This window comes from Taudactylus pleione, unplaced genomic scaffold, assembly GCF_031769625.1.
Source record: "Taudactylus pleione unplaced genomic scaffold, aTauple2 ptg000391l, whole genome shotgun sequence".
NCBI lineage: Eukaryota > Metazoa > Chordata > Amphibia > Anura > Myobatrachidae > Taudactylus > Taudactylus pleione.
In genome coordinates, this window is record NW_028284792.1 from 1,604,241 (window position 1) to 1,624,069 (window position 19,829).

The 19,829-nt window shown below is 40.7% G+C and overlaps 1 protein-coding gene across 1 annotated transcript in view; it reads right to left on the minus strand.

The window, feature by feature from the left end:
* The window catches only part of CASTOR2 (cytosolic arginine sensor for mTORC1 subunit 2), a 205,068-nt gene extending 187,496 nt beyond the window's left edge, over window positions 1-17,572 (minus strand). Inside the window, exon 1 of the mRNA XM_088445855.1 lies at window positions 17,201-17,572. Coding sequence (XP_088301981.1) covers window positions 17,201-17,313 — 113 coding nt within the window. The 5' untranslated portion in view covers window positions 17,314-17,572. The remainder of the gene's footprint in view (window positions 1-17,200) is intronic.
* Window positions 17,573-19,829: the final 2,257 nt, after the last annotated feature.

A 19,829-nucleotide genomic window follows, 5' to 3' on the forward strand; every position in this document is an offset into this window, starting at 1 on the left:
AGGATTATTTTATGCATCTTCCAGAAATATTTGTTGGTTTTCTTTAAGTGATTGATTACATTTTCAGATGACAGATTGGACTAGGTAGACATAATGGTAGGATAAAAAGAGACAGGAACAAATGTGTTCAGCAACAGATGTACAGACCATCTATTTTCTCCAAGTCATCTGGTTACAAGTTTCAGATATTTAAAAATAACATAAGAATACAAGAACTGGTAAGACACAGTGAAAAGGCGATCTCACAGGGTATCTTGTTTCTCTAAGCGCAAATGAAGAACAGATACTTCTTGGTAAAATGTATTAATCACACTATCCAAATACATATGTAGTCATTCGGCACACACTTCTTTATCTGTTGTTACATGCTGCACACATTAAACTTAGAAGTTGAGAATCTTTTTTTTTTTGGGTGGGGGCTAAAGCCCAGAGCTGTAAGGGGCACTGTTCACATTTTTAGATCTATCCATTTGGCACAATGATTTTCTATTTCATGATCTGTTTATCATATAAAACATATAAAATTATCCAGTCTTGAACAATGTTTTTCCCCCATTTCTTTTGCAGATAATGCATTTTGATGCAAAACTTAAATGATAAACTTGTTTTTTGTTCCTCTGGATGTGATACTGGGATAGAAATTCTGTTGTTTCATAAGGTACATTTATGAATTTATGCACTGATGTATTTGGGCATGCATGTTGTGGTAATCACAAATTAATGATACCAGTTTTTCCCCTCAAGCTGAGCCATTGCCTATATTTCTACTTAATTAGAAAGAGACCTAAAACTGGACTAGAGCTGGTGAGACATGGGAACTTCTCCTGTTCCTCGGATCAGAGTCTAATCAGGTTATATATGTAAAAGGCCCAGAAGGACAAAATCCAGCCAATCCCATCCCGCCCAGGTGGATTAGCGCTCATCTTCAATCAAATGCCTCAAAAATAATTATTCGGCATTGTGGTTTAGTTTTTCAATGTGGAATCATCTCACCAAATGTCTGATACTGGCTACATTGCAGGGGTTGAAAAAAAAAGTAAAAAAAAAAAAGTTTTTAACTTGCATTAATGTTTTAATAAAAAGATCCTGCATATTATATTAATACTGTGAAACATTGCTATTTATTAGAAAAATAATTGATTAACCATGTTTTAATGCTTTCTGACCAGGGTTGGAAAAAAAATTGTTGTTTTTTTTTTTTTATAAATAAACAAACCCAAAAAAGTTGTTTATCATTCCTGCTATTGAAATTGTATGTGTGGTTAGTAGTTTTTTGATTCTTTTGATTTATTTTTAGTTCTTTATAGAAATTACATGTAGCATTTTAACAATAAGTACCATTATCTAATGTGCACTACACAACTAAAAACAGCTGTCATCACGTGTACTAAAATCTCCTCACTGCTTATGATGGAGGTGGAGGTGGAGTAAGATCTTTATAATCCTGTGTTCTTCAAATAGATGCCTGTCAAATTGCTGGATCCAGCAATGGCAACCCTTTGAGTGGGCCTATTATTATACCAGGATATTTATAAATCGGATGGTTTTCCGAAACATGTCTAAATTCCTAGAAATATTAGGTAACGAGTACTCCTACAATGAATTCAGATCCTGTCCATTCTTCTCCAAAATATGAGGTCTGTTTATTTCAGTCTCTAAAGTTACTAAGTTAACACAATATAAATACTGTAAATTTAAATAAACCTATTTTAAAATATGTACGTCATATAAACACAGTAAAGAGGTTATAGTTTGTGGTACTACAAATTCATACTGCGAGAAGATTAGAAACCAAACCATTTAATACATATACAATGTAATGATCAGTCGGCTTACTTCAGATAAGTTTCATCTGGGTCTAACTACCTGAGAATCACTTTACATTCTTAACTGTAATAATAGATACGCTTCCACAGCTGCTTTTGTTTAGTTAGGCAAGATTTAAAAATTTCAACTGACCTGTACAATATATTTTCTACAAAATACTAATCAAAGCTGGACTTCTAGCAGTAAGTGTTTATATTAGGACTGACTGAAGTGAATGACCAAATACTCTCTGTAAAGCGCTGCAGAATATGTGTGCGCTATATAAATAACTGGTAATAATAATAATATTCGGTACATAAAATTAAATTTTATATTAGGATAGCTTGCAAATTTTAATGCCATAGCTATTTGCCTCATGCTGAATCTGTGAAAAATTAAGTGCTGAGAGATTATATATACCCCCCATCAGCCATACCATTAAAACCATTTATCTAATACTGTGAAGGACCGTCTTGTGCTGCCAAAACCGCTCGGACCCATTGAGACCTCTGAAGGTGTCCTTTGGTATCTGGCACCTAAACATTGGCAGCAAATCCTTTAAATTCTGCAAGCTGAGGGGTAGGGCCTTGATGGTTTGGACTTGTTTTACCAGCACATCCCACAGATGCTCGATCGGATTGAGATCTGGGCAATTTGGAGGCCAAGTCACCACCTTGAACTCGGTCATATTCCTCAAACCATTCCTGAAGCATTTTTTGAAATGTGGCAGGACGCATTATCCTGCTGAAGGAAGTCACTGCCATCAAGGAATACCATTGCCATGAAAAGGTGTACTTGGTCTGCAACAATGTTTACGTAGGTGGAATGTGTCAAAGTAACGCCACATGAACCCAAGGTTTCTCAGCAGAACATTGCCCAGAGCATTACACTGCCTTCGCCGGCTTGCCATCTTTCTATAGTGCACCCTGATACAATCTCTTCCCCAGGTAAACAACACACACGCACGCACCCGGCCGTCCACATGATGTGAAACAGAACTTGATTCATCAGACCAGGCTCCTTCTTCCTTTGCTTCATAGTCCAGTTCTGATGCTCACTTATCCATTGTAGGCACTTTTGGCGGTGGACAGGGGTCAGCATGAGCACTCTGACCGATCTGAGGCTACGCATCCCCATACACAAGCTGCAATGTACCGTGTGTTCTGATACCTTTCTATCATAACCAGCATTAACTTTTTAACAGCAATTTGTGCTACAGTAGCTCTGTGGAATTGGACCACATGGGCTAACCTTTGAACCCCACACGCCTCAATGAGCCTTGGGTGTCCATGATCCTGTCGGTGGTTCACCAGTTAATCTTTCTTGGACAAATTTGGGTAGGTACTAACCATTGCATACCAGGAACACCCCATTTGACCTGCCATTTTAGAAATACACAGGCCCAGACAGCTAGCCATCACAATTTGGCCCTTGTCAAAGTTGTTCAGATTCTTTAGGATTGCCCATTTTCCCTGCTTCAAATACATCAACTTCAATAGCACACAATAGCCTAGAGGCCAATAACGTCAGTTAATAGCTATGTACAGAAAATATGTAATTGCATTTATTAAATAATAAACATATAAAATAGTAACAATGGCTTAGATAGAATAATTATTAGCGGCACATATGTCGGGCGTTTGAATATAGTAGTAGGTCAGCAGTTAGTTACATAAATGTCAATAAGGATTCCTTGTTCTCAATTTGGCCAGTTGGTATTGGTATAGTATGGACCTAATGCTGGGTACACACTAGACTAGGCGTGGGCAATAAGCTGTTGTAGAACTACACATCCCAGCATTCTCCGCCACAGTTTTACTTTTTGGCCATGCTAAACTGTTGCAAAGCATGCTGGACTATGTAGTCCAACAACAGCAGGAGGATCGCTAATCCCCACCCCTGCACTAGACGATGTGTACCCGGATGATATGGCGGCCGACATATCATACTTGTGGTACACATCAGAATGATGTAATGAATGATGGAACGATCCCTCTTTCAGTCCTTCATTGCATGGTGCAGCGTGCGATATTGTCTGGTTGGTCGTGCAGCACTAACGGCCGTGGGAACGCACAGATGGGCGTACACACTAAGCAATCCAGACGATATTTCATTCTGACTCGGCAGGTAACGACATAGTGGTCAGACATCGCTCCAGTGTGTATCCAGATTAAAACAGAGAATGACACTTGTCCAGCATTAAAATATTGGTATTACCAGTTCTGTGGAGATATTGATGGGGTCCGGATTAGCGATGATGTCAACTCTCAGTTAGTGGTTCCTCTCAAAAGCACAGTCGGTAAGTCCTGTAGTTATCATGGAAAACCTTATGATAGAATAACTACTAACAGTATGGGTCACTTGATGCGTTTAACTACATCAAATGTTCATCTAAAAAAGGGACATACTCTCAGTCTTAGGCCCATACCATGCCAATACCAACAGGCCAATATAAGGAAAAGGAATCCTTATTGGCATTTATGTAACAAACTGCTTACCTACTATTTTTTTTTCAGAGGCCCAACATATGTGCTGCTAATAATTTGTTGCTATTTAATAAATGCTTTTTCATATTTTATCTACATAGCTACTAACTGACGATATAGGCCTCTAGGCCATTGTGCACAGTTTATCTTTTTATATTGGGAAGATACTTGGCTATGGAACCTTCAGCAAGCTGAGGATGGGATATAATAAATCAGTTATGGCATGTCATGAAACAAAGAGAAGGGACCACTGTAAAGAGCGCCTGGGGTAAAGGTAGCGGAGGAGAGAGAGACCGATCGATCTGGCATATTTTAAAAAAAATAAAATGTACCATTACTCACTTAGGGGAGAGATTTAATAAAGCTTGGAGAGAGATAAAATTGAGAGAGAAAGCACCAACCAATCAGCTCCTAACTGTCATTTTTCAAACACAGCCTGTAACATGACAGTTAGGAGCTGATTGGTTGGTGCTTTATCTCTCACAATTTTATCTCTCTCCAAGATGTATTAAATTGCCCCCTAAAAGTTACAAGTTCATACAAGATTTATAGTAGCTTACACACTCTGGACAAGTCATCTTACACTGATTTTTTTCTGAAATGATCCCACAGATTTCTTCCTGTATACAGAACTGATAATTAAAACAGATATTTAAAAAAAAAAAAAAAGTTCCGGTACGGAGTACCACTGAGTAACATTAGATTAAAAGCACTATAAATACATACAACAATTTTGCAGGCTTCAATTTAATAGTGATATGGTGTGCTACTTTACCGTTGTGTAGAAGTGTATGAAGTATTGCCTCTGCATGTTATTGAAGTGTGAAATGTATTTCATGCCTTATATAGAGAATCCTCTTCTATATATTTCATCACCTGCATGTCACCTAAACTAACAGCTTCACATAGACAAGAACTTAAAAAACTATATTACCATAATATTGCCTATCTCTACATCTATATGTAGACTGTGACTGGCCACTTGGTCACCCCTGTTGTAGACTCTCCCATAGTCTTCATGTCTGTATTTTGACATATGCCTAAAGGGGGAGGGTATGGGATCCTGACGGTCAGGATGCTGCTGGTCAGAATACAGACAGCGGAATCCCAACATAATCCCAACAGATTTTTGTAAGTATTATAACCCATACTCTAACAATTCCCCTAACTCACCCCTCCCGCAGTCTACCCTAACCCTCCCATCCCGCAACCTACCCCTAACCCTCCCATCCCGCAGCCTATCCCTAACCCTCACTCTAATCTGAACTCTCCTCCTGACCCTAATACTTACCTCCTCAGTCTGTCGGGATTCTGACAGTCGGGATGCTGATGTCGGTATTGTGACTGTGGTCATCCTACTGTTGGGATGTTGACTACAAGCCGCCTAATGATATTACAGCAGGCAGTTTTATGAATTAGGAAAAACTGCAAGAATTTAAGAATATAGAAAAAAATCACCTTCAACTGCGAAGGATTCTTTACAGTAAGAGCAAACACTGAGGAATGATTCAAAAAGTTTTACTGTAAAAAATGGTATAGGTCTCACTATTCAAGCAAAAAGGATTCCCAAAATTAATTACCACAAATATTACCACATCTATGCAATGCACACATACATCTGGTTTCATTTGTTTAGGGAAACCTATTGTTTGCCAGTTTCCTGCACAATAAAAACCTGCGGAGACTAAAAGAAAAGTGAAAAGTCACATAGCTAACAAATATAGCTCCACAATGTACAATTATTTCTTCAAACAGTAAAACAACTAAAGATAAAGGGGCAGATTTGTCAAGTAAATTCTGTCCTTAATACATGTGGAAATGTCTGTTTCCGCGTGTTTAAAAACAGAATTAAGTACGTAACACGATTGAAAGCATTAAGGGCCTGGTTCTGAGCAGCACACAATACTGATGTTTACGTAGCTGAGCGATTATTTGCAACTGCGTGAAAATCTCTGAAAACACCTAAGCATCCGCTACACAGATGCACACACAAAGGTTTGATTCAGATGGCATCAGAAAGAATGTGGGAAAAGCAATGGGTGTTCCTGGTAGGTAACTGGGAGGTGGCTTATAGTGCATGCAAAAAAGGCCATTCAGTGGATGTATTATGGGAGTGTCAATGCCAGCAGCCACGTTCACAGACGCAAGCATAGGAGGCCATGGTCAGACAGAGAAACTACACCTGCCATAGGCTGATGCAATTTCGATGGTGTGATAAATGGCTGCGTATGAGGAAGCACCAATCGGTATTATAGTGTGCACATGTGCTAAATGTGGGCATCTCAGTCCTTGCACATTCAGCCGCATGGATATGCACAAGTGAAGGAGTTTGTAGGACATAAACCCGCAGACAGGTCACAGCCAATAGATGCTGTTGCATGCTACTTTGCGTGCAAGTCAGTACCAGGCTCTAGATAGCATAGATATCTGCTGCTTTCTGATTGCCAGTCATCGCAGGAGCTGCCCCATAACTTTCTATATGTGGACGGCATACATGAGCTCTATAACAAGCTCTGAAAAGCTTAGTTTTGCAGGACTTGTTTGCGGCAAAAAGACTGTGTATTTGGTTTAAACTGTCTTTGTTTTGTTTTTTTAAAACTGTCTTTTTGCATTAATGTTTTAATGAAAAAAAAAAAAATGTAATCCTACTTATTATATAAATACTGTGAAACATTGCTATGTTTTAATGCTTTATAACATTAATGGAGCGTACACACGGTACGATCAGTCAGCGATAACGATATCGCTGACTGATCATCCTACACCTTCCCAGAGTGCTGGATGATCGATATCGATCAACCAGCACACCACCAACAATGGCCAACGACCCGCGATCAATGATCGCGGGTCCCTATAGTAACCTGGTCGATATCGACCAGGTTGGCCTGCATGCACGGGCGATGGACGATATCGTAATCGTCCATGCATCACAAGTTGTTAGTGGGTTGGAAGGGACCAGAAAATACACGATATGATCGATATCATTAATATCGAGCATTTTAATCATCCCGTGTGTACGCACCTTAACAATCCAAAATTATTAGGATTTTTTATCTCATTAAAAAGAGCCAGACTAAGGTGTCTATGTACTAAGCCTTGGACAGAGATAAAGTACAAAAAAATCAGCTCCTTTCAGTTTTCAAACAGTCTGTAAAGTGACAGGAGTTGGTTGGTTCTTCATCTCCATCTACTTTCTCTCTCGAAAGCTTAGTGCATAGACCCCTTAGTCTTTCTTCCTTCCACTCAACTCAGTTGGACTGAAGGTTTTGAATTGAAATAAACAAGTAAACAATTTTATTTATTTATTAACAGTTTCTTTATATAGCGCAGCATATTCTGTTGCGCTTTACAATTGGAACATTAATAGAACTAAACTGGGTAATAACAGACACATATATAGGTAGGAAGGCCCTGCTCGCAAGCTTACAATCTATAGAGGCGTTTCTCTTTAATGTGTTGGATTTGTTTACCCTTTAAATTGAGAATGTTAAGGCAGGTACCCACTTGTAGATATACAAACGAGAGCACGATTACGACATTGCAATCGTGCTCTCGTTTGTATAGCTAGTGATGTGCTTAGACTGAACGTTCACTCGTTCAGTCCCGGCACATACCTCATCCCCGCACATGCTGAACCTGAAGAGATCATCAGGTTGACCAGCATGTACGGGCGATGTCGGAAGCGACCAGCGGGCACGCGCATCGCTGGCCGCTTCCGACCAAAACATGCCCGATGCATGCGCGATTTGCAAGCGATTGCACGATAACTACGACGTTATTGTTCAATCGCTTGGCTAAATCGCTAAGTGGATACCCCCCTTTAGTTGTGGTTTTCTCCTGTCCTTACAAGATTGTTAGGGAAGGAGTTTGTGGAGTCTAAAGGCCCTCATACATCAGCAATTGATTGCAGAAATTGTGCAATTTGCAATCGATTAGTATAAAAATATTTCCCTTTTTCAATCCATTGCAGAATTGCCACAATCGATTGAAAAAGGGAAAGATTTTTATAATCAATCAATTGCAAATTGCACGATTGCTGCAATCAATTGCTGATGTATGGGGACCTTTAGCTGATGCTAGGCAGATTTAGTACCTCTCTGATTTGGTACATCTTCCCTATTTATCGGATGTGTGTGAATTTACTGTATTGGTTCATCTCATTCAAATGATGACCACAAGCAACAACAATGTGGAACAACACCAGGAGGATTCCCTTATAATAGGCTTTTTATTTTTTTTAAGAAGTCACAGCGCAGTGCCTGTAGTCACAGTGTAAAAAAAAAAAAAAAAAAGGTATTTCTTTTAAAAAGCCATTTGGCTTAAACCATGATTTAAACCAAGGTGGCTTAAACCAGACAACACTGCACGGAGGTGATTATGTAAGCACTCAATTTACTTCTTTCTCATCGCAGGGACAGGCTCATATCAGAGCTCATCGCTGGTAATTGAAAGACAAAACACATCACTGAAAAAAATATTCCTCACTACTGCAATATGATATAGGAATGTTAATTTCCAGTGGGACAGATCACAATTTAATACACATACCCAAAGACTATCATACAAGATATAAGCTGTACTTTCCATAACCATCATTAAACTTAACTATAAGCCATCTACAATATTAAATGATCGTGTTCTTTTAAGTACAGGAAAACAGAAACAGAAATATCACCACACTCTACCCCCTTTACTAGTGATGGAACTTTTCAGTCTACAGTAAACCAAAGTGTTGGGAAACAAAAGCTGCTCGTTGGCTTAAAGGGCAACTCCACTTAAACACAACTGAAGTCCTCCAAATGTTTCCATGGCTACACTTGTTTCCAAGGAAGGTCAGTTATTCACAAAGGATGGGATGCATCAACACCAAAAATGTGGTCTAACCTCCGAAAATGCCATTTTCAGAGATTTTACTGCATTCCCCATATGCACCAAGCTAGCTTGCACTCGATAGGCATCGCCATCTATAGATGGCGTTGCCTAATAGAAGCCTATGGGCTTCTTTTCGGAGACTTCTACAGTGCACGTGCACAGAGGGACTCCCAAGGCATAAATTCAGAAGTCCTCACACTGCAAAAAACAGCTCTGATCAGGTACCATATATTCATTCCCAGACTCATCTCTTTCATTGAGAACTTGTATAATATTTTCAGGGTTGTCCACATGGAGAAAGAACATTAGTGGGTGGTTTTAAGATTGTGGAACCTCACGGTGCCACTACTAGATGGAAGGTCAAATGTGTGGGGCACAACTTGTGTTAAATTATGCTGCCATATACTGTATATTAATACTACCAAGCTTTGCCATTTATGCATGTTATTGTGACATATGGCTGAAAAATGAAGGAGTCACTGTGACTGCTAAATATTGCGAAGTACGACAGTTAATAATAAGTATTGTTAATAAAAGTATTAAGTCTCTCATAGTGAACTGGCCAATTGACACTTGCATGGCTGCCTGCCCAAACCTGCTTGGAGTGGTAAGGGTTAAGTTACAGCTTCGCCCTCCCAATCTCAAGGTATATGTGCATGGGTGATGTGTTTTGAGTACTGTACCTTTAATAAGTGACATGGACAGCACTGAGGACCTGATTCAGAGATGTACGCAATGCCGATTTTTACGCAGATCAAGAGACTGTTTTCCATTGTGCATGTGTCAACCGCACTGCGCACATGCAGCGATTATTCTGCGATTACACCCGCACAGAGGATTAATTTGCAAAGTGAGTGACAGGCAGTCAGCAATTTGGGGAGGCTAGACAAACGCAGGAGTGTCTGACCGTATAAACGCGTTTCATGGGCGTGCATAAATTAGCCGCAGTGTATGCATAAATGAAGCATGAGAGCATTCTGCATGTCAGGAGAGACTGTTTGGACAGGTCAGACTTGCCGCATATGCAGCATGGCTGTCCGATCTTTGTCAATGTTACCAATGTTTAAGCTGGTGCATGACACCGGATGGATATGAGAAGGCAGCAGTGGGCGTCTCTATGCTGGGCATATTAACATTCCACAAACACGGTAGTAAATATCCTTCATGAATGCCACATTGAAGTGAGAAAAAGGCTGGATTAACAATATTAGGTGCTCATTCTGTACGCCTCTGATTTTATTGCTGTCAATGTCACTAATTAAAAGGTGTTCAAAACACTTTGACAACATGGTTCATAGTTTGTACAAGCCCATGCTCCATTAGTTTGCACATAAAGGTGCACTGCAACTTAGTCATGAATACTAACAAAAGAACAAATAGAGCACATTTTACAAGGAGAAAAAAGTTATTGTAAATAACATGGCAGAGCGCTCATCTCTGTGTAACGGTTGTAAAAATGTTTAGTGAAGCAAAATGAGATAGAAAATATACAATTTAGCACAAAGTTAAAATTTGGTATTAGCCACACATACAGTATAAACATGAATAATATGCCACATGTATGATGATTAACTGATAGTGACTGGGTTGAATTGTCAATATAAACTGTATTTTAGATTGACAGTACCATCTGTATCTCTTTATGTAAGGGTTGCTGAAGATCAGTCAAGTAATGCCATATAAATGTACCCAGAGTTATATCTGGGACTTGTAGTTCCTCCAATAGAGCTTCTAGTGTAGGTAATAAGCTCCAATGAAAAATAATAAGTTCCACTGTGAAAACAATAAGGGCAAACTCACGGACCATAAGATGTATGCTGAGGTAAAAGGAATTCCTTTCCTCTGAAAAGCATGGGGGTGGGCAGAGTGAAATAGTGAGACGGTCAATAACTAGTCACAATCCAAAGTACCATTAACAAGTGGATAACAAAATAAAATTGCCAGTTCTGTATTACAGACTTGGAAAATCCCCAGGGCAAACAGTTGCATGTAGCAGCCCAAGGGGCTCTGTAATGAAATAATTCCCTAGGTTGCTGTGCACATTCAGTTTCATTTAGACTATTAAAATTAGCCTTTCCGCACCTTATAAAGTTCTTTGCCACATAAATATTAGGGTAAGCTTAATTTTTTGGGGACTTGGGATGAAATCTGACCATTCAGAGGAAACCCACATAACCACGGGTAGAACATAAACACTCCACATAGATAGTGCCCTGCTAGAGCTGAGACAGCAATGCTAATGACTGTACCCACTATACGAGCCACTTCTACTGATATTACAGTGACAATAAAGTGCAAGGTTTTCAATATGCTTTTATATAGAGTTGTTTTCCCAAAAGCCATGTATATGAGCCATAAAAGGGAAGCAGTACTTGTAGATTTTTTTTGTCATCAAAACGTATAGAGTTATGTGCCTTTAATCAAGGTTTCAATTTCAATATGAATTTTCACTGGCTTACAGTAACCAAGCATTCTTTTCAGAATGGCTTGGATTGCTCTTTCTTCAATAATGCATATGTAAATATATATGGATAGACAAACAAATAATGATGTGATGTTATTGTGAATTTTGGAATGCAGCCATAAATGGTTTGTTTGTTTTTTAGAGAGGATTTCAACATTTCTTTAATCTAAATCTATACAGCACCTTATACCCCTTTCAGACATGCTGAGAATCCCAGGAAATTGGCCTGCCTCAGCCAAATTCCCGGGTTGCCGCGTATGTCTGATAGGTATGGCCGACTTAAGTCCCGGGAAATTACCCTGCTTATGTCTGAATGCTGCTACCCGGGAATTTACTACTCCTGGGCTGCACCAAGCAGCTTTTACAGCGCAGAGCGTCCTATAGGACGCCCAGCACTGCTGCTTTGAGTTGGCAGCGCAGAGCGTAATATAGGACGCACAGCGCTGCTGCTCACCTCCCCCAGTGCCGGACGCCGGGGACACCCGCCGGCGGGTCTCTGCCACAGCAGGCCGCCCGCACTCCCGCTGGACCAGCACGGCACATTTAAATAATTTAATAATAAAATAAAATGCCTGTAGTGATTGGTCGGTTGCCTGCTGCATGATGATGACATCATCAGCGGCAGCCGGAGAGGGGATAGGCTAGGAAGGGCAGAGGAGAGGCAGGTAATATTAAAAACTAAAAAACCCTGCTTATGTCTGAAAGGGGTCTACCTGGGAATTTCCCGGGTAGACGCTGTAGTGTGAAAGGGGGGGGTCTCGACCAAATACCCGGGAATTTGCACAGTAGAAATTCCCGGGTCAGAGCAGGAAATTTCCCAGGTTGTATGTCTGAAAGGGGTATAAGTAAAAGTTATGAGCCTGTAGTTAAATTTTAATGAAAACAATATTTCTCTTTAAGGCAACGATGAGTCAATGAGCTATTCTTACATATACCTTTTTATAAAACGGGTCTTGGGCAGGACTGTCAAAATGTTTATCTAGCAAACCAGGGTCAGTAATAAAGCAAAGAGCTTCTGAATCTAAAACCGGCCATACATGGTGCCTTGCGACGCGACGGGGGATCCGACGGCCAAAGTATCGGGCGGTCCCCACACACAGTGTGATCGGGTGGCCGACCGCCCGATATGCCAGCACCCCCGCATAGCACAGCATGGGATTGCACATTGCAACCCCAGATCAACAGAACCTACAGTAAGATCTGGAGGTGTGATCCACGACCCCACGGGTGCGCGCACTATCCGATATCATGCCCAAACACGGTACGATAGAGCTGCCAAATCGCACCAATCCGTCGGATCGGCTGATTTATCGCACAGTGTATGGGCACCTAGTGTCAGAAATGTGGATGGATCTTATGTATATCGGCATACTGCACATGTGCCATGGAATGCAATCACAAACCGCGCATGCGTCAGACATGATGTATTCACACAGATAGAGACTACAAGTGCAGGCTAAGTGATCTGTTCAGTGACAGACCACTCTTTCCATGAAATGGGCGTTTCTGGGTGACGCTCATGCAGACTCGCTGATCTGTTCCATCTATGGGAGGATCAAGGGGCGTGTAAGACGACTTCCGTTCTCATTCGTAGCGTGTGGATGGAGAGGGAATGCCTGTTTCAGGCAGATCTTTTGCACCCAGCATGGAGTGGGTGCAAGTCCTGATACTAATGATGATGGCTGCAAACGGAAAAACAGTGGGTGGGCCGGCCTTCCACATGCAGACATACAAATACTCGGTAGACATAGGCATAATCTCGCGTTAGCATAACCTAGTAAGTGTGCTGCCACGGCCTTATGGAGAAGCGACTGCAAATATGTCCTACTCAGAATGACGCCCCTCTATCTTCAAGAAAATCTTGAGTGTGGTATGATATTTCGACATTCATAATATAGACATGGTCATAATATCAACATTGACCATGTCTACATTCATCATGTAGACACTGATGAAATGTCGACATATCGTCCCTGGTGGCCCAGCCGTCAACTTACCTGCTCCTAACAGCTGCAGTGGCTTATGGTGGTCATGTGACCGTGACTTGGGAGTCGGACCGGAGATTCTACAGCTTTCCAGTAAGTGTAATTCTGCTAACCCAAACACTCCCTCTAGCGCCTAACACTATCCCTTTCCCCCACTCCCTAACACTCCCATCTGCAACCTAAGCCATAATACCAACATTCTGCAGTGCGTCTGCATTCTGAGACTGCAGACGCACTGCCTGACAACATCTTAACTATCGACGTTGAGTTGTCGACCTAATTGCTACATCCAAATCTGTACGCTATAAATATGATATAGGTGCATTATACCTCCAAGACCCAACTGGTTTGCTGTCAACAATTCTGGCATTATTGTATACAATGCCCAACTCATTACACAGGTCTGCTATGAAAAAGCTTTTTTAACGAATTTATGTGATACTTCTAGATTTTTGGCTTCTGAACACGAAAATGACTCCCGATTTTGCATATCACATCACGTTTTTCTGCAAAACGTGCATTTCTATGTTACTGTTTTCATACTCTTTAAAGTAATAAATGTATTCTGCCTACATTATAAAACATTGTCTTAAATTAATTCAATTGGTTGAATAGAACGTTGCAGTTCTATACCAGTTAATAAAAGAAAGTTAATAAAAGATGAACATTTCGGGCGTGTAATGATTATTGTGGAACTTTCGGCGAGGACTCGTTCAAACAAGGGATTTAAAAAATTTTAGGCAATGTCAAGAATCCAAACTACAAAGAATTGTCAAGGAAATGCTTAATAGTTACACAAACCTTGGCTGCAATATTAGTTTAAAGGTAAATTTTTTGAATTCCCATATTGAGCATTTCCCGAATAATCTCGGAGACTACAGTGAAGAACAAGGTGAACGGTTCCACCAAGACGTTAAAGATGTAGAAAGAAAATACCAGGGTCGTCAGCATGATGGCTGACTACTGCAGGATGATACACAGAGACGACACATAAAAAGCTTATAAGCAAAAAGCAACAAAACGAAGTTTGAAGACAAAAAAAAAACAAGATAATAACGATTTTTTCAATAATTATGGTTTTGTTTCTATTCTTATTTGATTTTATTGTTATTTTATTATGTAATTAAGACACAAACAGTAATGTCATCTACACTTCTTCGTATTTCACCATAAATATTTCAAAAACAAACTTCTTGTTTTTTCTTAAATATGTATGTAACTCCCTTATAGGCAAATGTGATGTGGTCATTTTTTTAATATACTATTTCTTGATGTACACAGGAGTATAATTAAGAATATAAAAGTATTATTAAAAAAGCTTTCAATACCTTACATTTCGCAGACCTGTGTTTTTATAATTTTATATGAAAGCACAGGAGGGAACTCCGCACTGGATTAATACAATTTATAAGACCATACGAACCAACATATCTTTCAATTTATCAGGGTGTTTATTCAAACATCCCATACCCATGAGCTGGTTGGTGGTGCTCCCCAGGAGTAAAGGCTATAGACAGTTCACAACAATTATCCAATAGAATAGGACAAAAGAAAGAAACTCCTTTTTGGGGGCACTCTTATTAAGAGTGCCCCCAAAAAGGAGTTTCTTTCTTTTGTCCTATTCTATTGGAAAATTGTTGTGAACCATTATTATAATTTTAGTATAATAAGGATATTAAAAGTAATTGAACAGTTTCATATAGAAAGCATAAGGCTGAAGGCCGTGATGACTTTTGATATTTGTAAATAGAGGAGTGCATTATTCACAGATGAACAATGAAGTGGTGACATCAGAACTCACTGTTTATACTGTTTATCAACTTTACTTTATCAGTCAAATCACATCTCAACATAAGTCACATAGGCTAAAAGGATGGTAAAGCAAAGAAAAATACAAGGCCACAATCACGCACTCTTAGTAGTTTCAACAAAGCACTATGGTAAAATCACAACCTCAAGGCAAATATATAGATGTCTCTCACAATTAGAAAACTTACAGGAAAAAAATAGGGATAGGAGTGTTTAAAAAAAACAAAAAAATTTTAAAAAGGGGACACTTCAATGTTGCCCTCTATATTAAATAGGACCATTAATAAAAATAAAACCAACAGTCAGTAAACACTGTGATACAGCCCTCAGTATAGTAAGTGAGGAATTAGGGCCAGTCATTGTTGGCAGTCCAAGTTAAACACATTTGATAATTGTGAGGTTCTATGACATTTTCCAAACTCACTAATGGTCCAAAACGTACAACAAGGAATCAATGCAAAATGTTAGTGTGGGTGTGGGGCACAAACAACCTCCAATATACCTCATGCTGCTAATTTTGCATACATGGAAAAATCCTAGGCCTCTGTAACAGACACAGCTTCTTTTTGTGTTACATATTAAAGACACATTTACTCACATTACGCACTACACTTTGTAAACATATTTAATCAAACAAGCAACAACTGAAGTGATGAATGGCAGAACTGAAACAAAAGGAACCAGACACCTTAAATCTGCCTGGATTCATCCCTATTTTTATTTATAAATACTAACATATACAGGCTACTTTCTTCTTTCTTTCCTGCAAAAACAAATATATAACTAAATACACCTTCTAACTGCTCTGAATAGGGACCAAGGGACACTTTAAAGAAAAAGGTTTAGCAGCCATTATTAAATAATCAAATGAAGTATTTAACTCTAGACAGGCTGAGTAACTGGTCTTTGTGTCATTGGGGAGCTGCAAGCAGTCACACACCCACACCTCATTTTTACACGTGGGATTTACACTGTTACATCCCCCAGTACACAGGGAAAGTAAACACGGGTCTGGAATAAATTACTTTGCAAACAATGGCAGTGCTGAACCACTGGGGAGACAAAAGCTCCAAATATCTGTGCACATTTCAGCAAGCTGTACATAGGCTGCCACTCCCCCTTATCAAAACCAAGCCATTGTTTCAGATGAACCATTGATCCTATATGCAAACTTTATCCATGTTCTCCTTAGTACCCATTCAAATGTGCCCTTTGCTAATGACCTTTAGAACAATGAACGCTGACCATTGAGCTAACAAACAGAAAGATTAAATAGTTAGCACTAAAACCTAGTACATATAGACTCCTCTTGCAGCATAGATGTATATCAGGCCTTAACAAAAAATTGCTGCAACACTAAAATGCATAAATAATCCAAATTACCATCCAGCTCATGTTTACTGCACAGAAACCTAGAGCAAAACATGTCACTAGAGACCTATGGATGCCCAGTAGCCTGTCCAGGTCCCAGAGTAGGAGCATTTCCCATTAGATCTGAAAGCCAAATAACTGTCTGTGTCCTGTCCATCTGCCCTGGCTTGGCTATTATGTTATACTTTTATTTTCTGGACAAAAACAACACCTGTTCCATTCATTCAGTGCTCAGCCTCATGCATCCCAGCACCTAATGACGCTCACTGTCGCCCTGTGGGATCAAACAATTCAATAAGATGAAGTTGTTTTCCTGAGGTTCTCTGCTATGGAATCAGCCAGTGAGAGTGACCCGCTGAGCAGCTCAGTGTCATTCTCCCCTTCCCTCCGCCCGGGCAGCCGCTTACCTGGTTTTGGATGACAAGAAAGCAAGTTTGATTAATCCATAGGTGAAGAATTGAATGTTCTCCTTGGCTATGCTGGCCACTTTTAGCCTGTGTTCTAGAATATGCAGTTCCATCGTTTTCTTCTTCTCATTTGTAGATCATCTATAGGGAATATTGTGGTTTGTCCTGTTACTTGCAGCCCCCCTGCCTGCTGAGGAGCTCGGGGAAGGAGATGGAAGGAGAGAGGGGGATTAGTAGGAGAATGAGTTCAGGAAGACTGGAAGGAACAGCAGCAGCGGCAGCTCCTCCAGAGTGCAGAGAGAGCAGCTGCTGCTACACTGGAACAAACAACTTGCCACTCCAGCCGCCCGGCACTGCGCATGCGTACCAGCACTGAGGCAGACTGGGAAGTGTAGTCCTCCTCCTCCAGAGTCCTATCCCCTTGCCAGATCATCTGCCGCTAGGGCAGGAGGCTGCTGGTGTTTGTGCTATCTGTATTTGATTCAATTGGATGAAATATCGGAATTTTCAAACAGCTGCGCTGCCAGTTATCTGCACCTGCAACATTGCATTCACAACGTTTGTATTTCATGTGATATGTTGAAGGGTCGGGGGATGGGAGGTTGGGGGAGATGGGAGGTCGTGATTTATTTTGTATGAATGGATGACGGTGCAGTTATGAGAAATAATAAAAAAAACGAAAATGTAAAAAACTACCACGTCATTTTTTTGTATTTGGAACATGCATTCAAATTACGGGCTTTTTTTTTTTTTACCATTTTTTTGCATTGGAACTCACGATGTTCGTTTTATAGTGTGAGTAGTACTGTATATACTGTAGCTGCAACTTGTATGCTCCGTGCACACTTTGTTTTTTTTTAATGCATTGTGATTGTCCAATCTCCCCGTATGCATCCAAACTGATAGTAAACGTTATAAGTTTTAGAATGTGCAGTTATACATAATGCTATTGATTTTCCATTGTACAGTAATATATATATTGATAACTCAATGGAGGCTTTTTAATACCCTAATATTTTATGGAGTACATTACTTGCATTTGTTTTGGCAATCTCTGATATCACTAATCAACACAACATTGTATTTCATTATTGTTTCCATTTTAAAACATTTCCATGTCAGAGAGTGACAAACTATGGCCCTGATTCAGAGCCAGACGCTCTGACCAGAGCACTCGCTCTGAATCAGGGCCTGTCCTATTTAAATTTGGAGCGGCCTTTTGGACGCTCGCATAGCTGTGGGTTACCACCCACAGCTTATGCGAGCGTCCATGATGATGGTCGCGATGGTCAAGACCATCGCGACCATTGGGCTTGCGACGAGACCCTGCTGTAGGGTCTCGCTGCCGCAAGCCTTGGAGTGATTTTGGCTCTATCAGAGCCAAAATCACTCCCACCGACATCACTAGTGATGTCAGTGGGGCCGGACCCAGACGGTAGGCGTTCCCAGCTCCGTCTAGCAGCCACGCCACCGGCACGCCCACCAAAGGGGGCGTGCTGTCAATCACCATCGACAGCACTCCCCCTTTGGTGCGAGACCCGGAGCTGTCGCTCTCCGGGTCTCTCGCATGCGCACGATGGAGCTCCATCCGTCGTGCGCACCATCGACCCACTTGCGAGCGTCCTGCGCACGCGAGCGGGTCTGAATGAGACCCTATGTATTTTACATTTTGATTTAACATTACCGTATATACTGCTTCTATGCCTTGTTTGTCTCTTTCATCGTCTTAAGTTGGGTACACACTATACAATCTATTGTCCCGATGTGGAGCGCAACGATATATCATACACAATGTATAGTGTGTATACCCAATACGTTGTTCACTGTCTTTGTTCTTTGAATTGTCCCATCTACAGTGCTGCACATCAGATGGGACGATTCCACAACTGACACGGTGCTGCCTGTAAGGATAATGCTGCAGTCGTACACCTGGATTGTGTAGTGTACACAGCGACACAATGTATCGTTACATCGCATCGCTAAGTTGCACATTCATATCGTGTGTACCCAACTTTAGTTTACTCAGCCAGATATTATACTGCCCTCAGGGTTCATGAGGCTGCTTGGTTATAGAACTCCTTAGTGAATCACTATTCTTATATTTCACATTAGATGGTACATTATTCTATATCCATTTCTACAAATCTGAATAAGTTCTTTGTAGGCTGAAATGGATGAATCACAGAAATTGGAAAGTCAGCTTTCATGGAGTTAATTGAGTTTACTGGTTTCAATTTGGATTTATGCCGGCAATGGCAAAGGCGAGGAGTCTAGCAAGCTCCCCATCTTCGCCAGGTCTCCCATCGCCAATTACTCCCACGAGGCAGTGGCAGATTAAAGTTCACATGGGCCTGGAGCTCAAATTTACAAAGAGCCTATTGTGTGGTGCCTCAGGGGGTGTGACTAGTGATGTTGTGGGGCATGACCAGTGCTGTGGGGGTGTGGCCTGCATCATGTGTTGTGGCTAGCTCCTTCCTTTAATCACTGTCCCGACCAGGGCTTCTCGGCATAGCGGTCGGTGGATATTACCTGTGATGGCGGGGGGCGTCTGGCAGTGGTACTGGTGGCTGGCAGGGAGCATTGGTTGTGCGTGATCCTGTGCGGGCATGTTGTCACTCTGGGCTTGTTT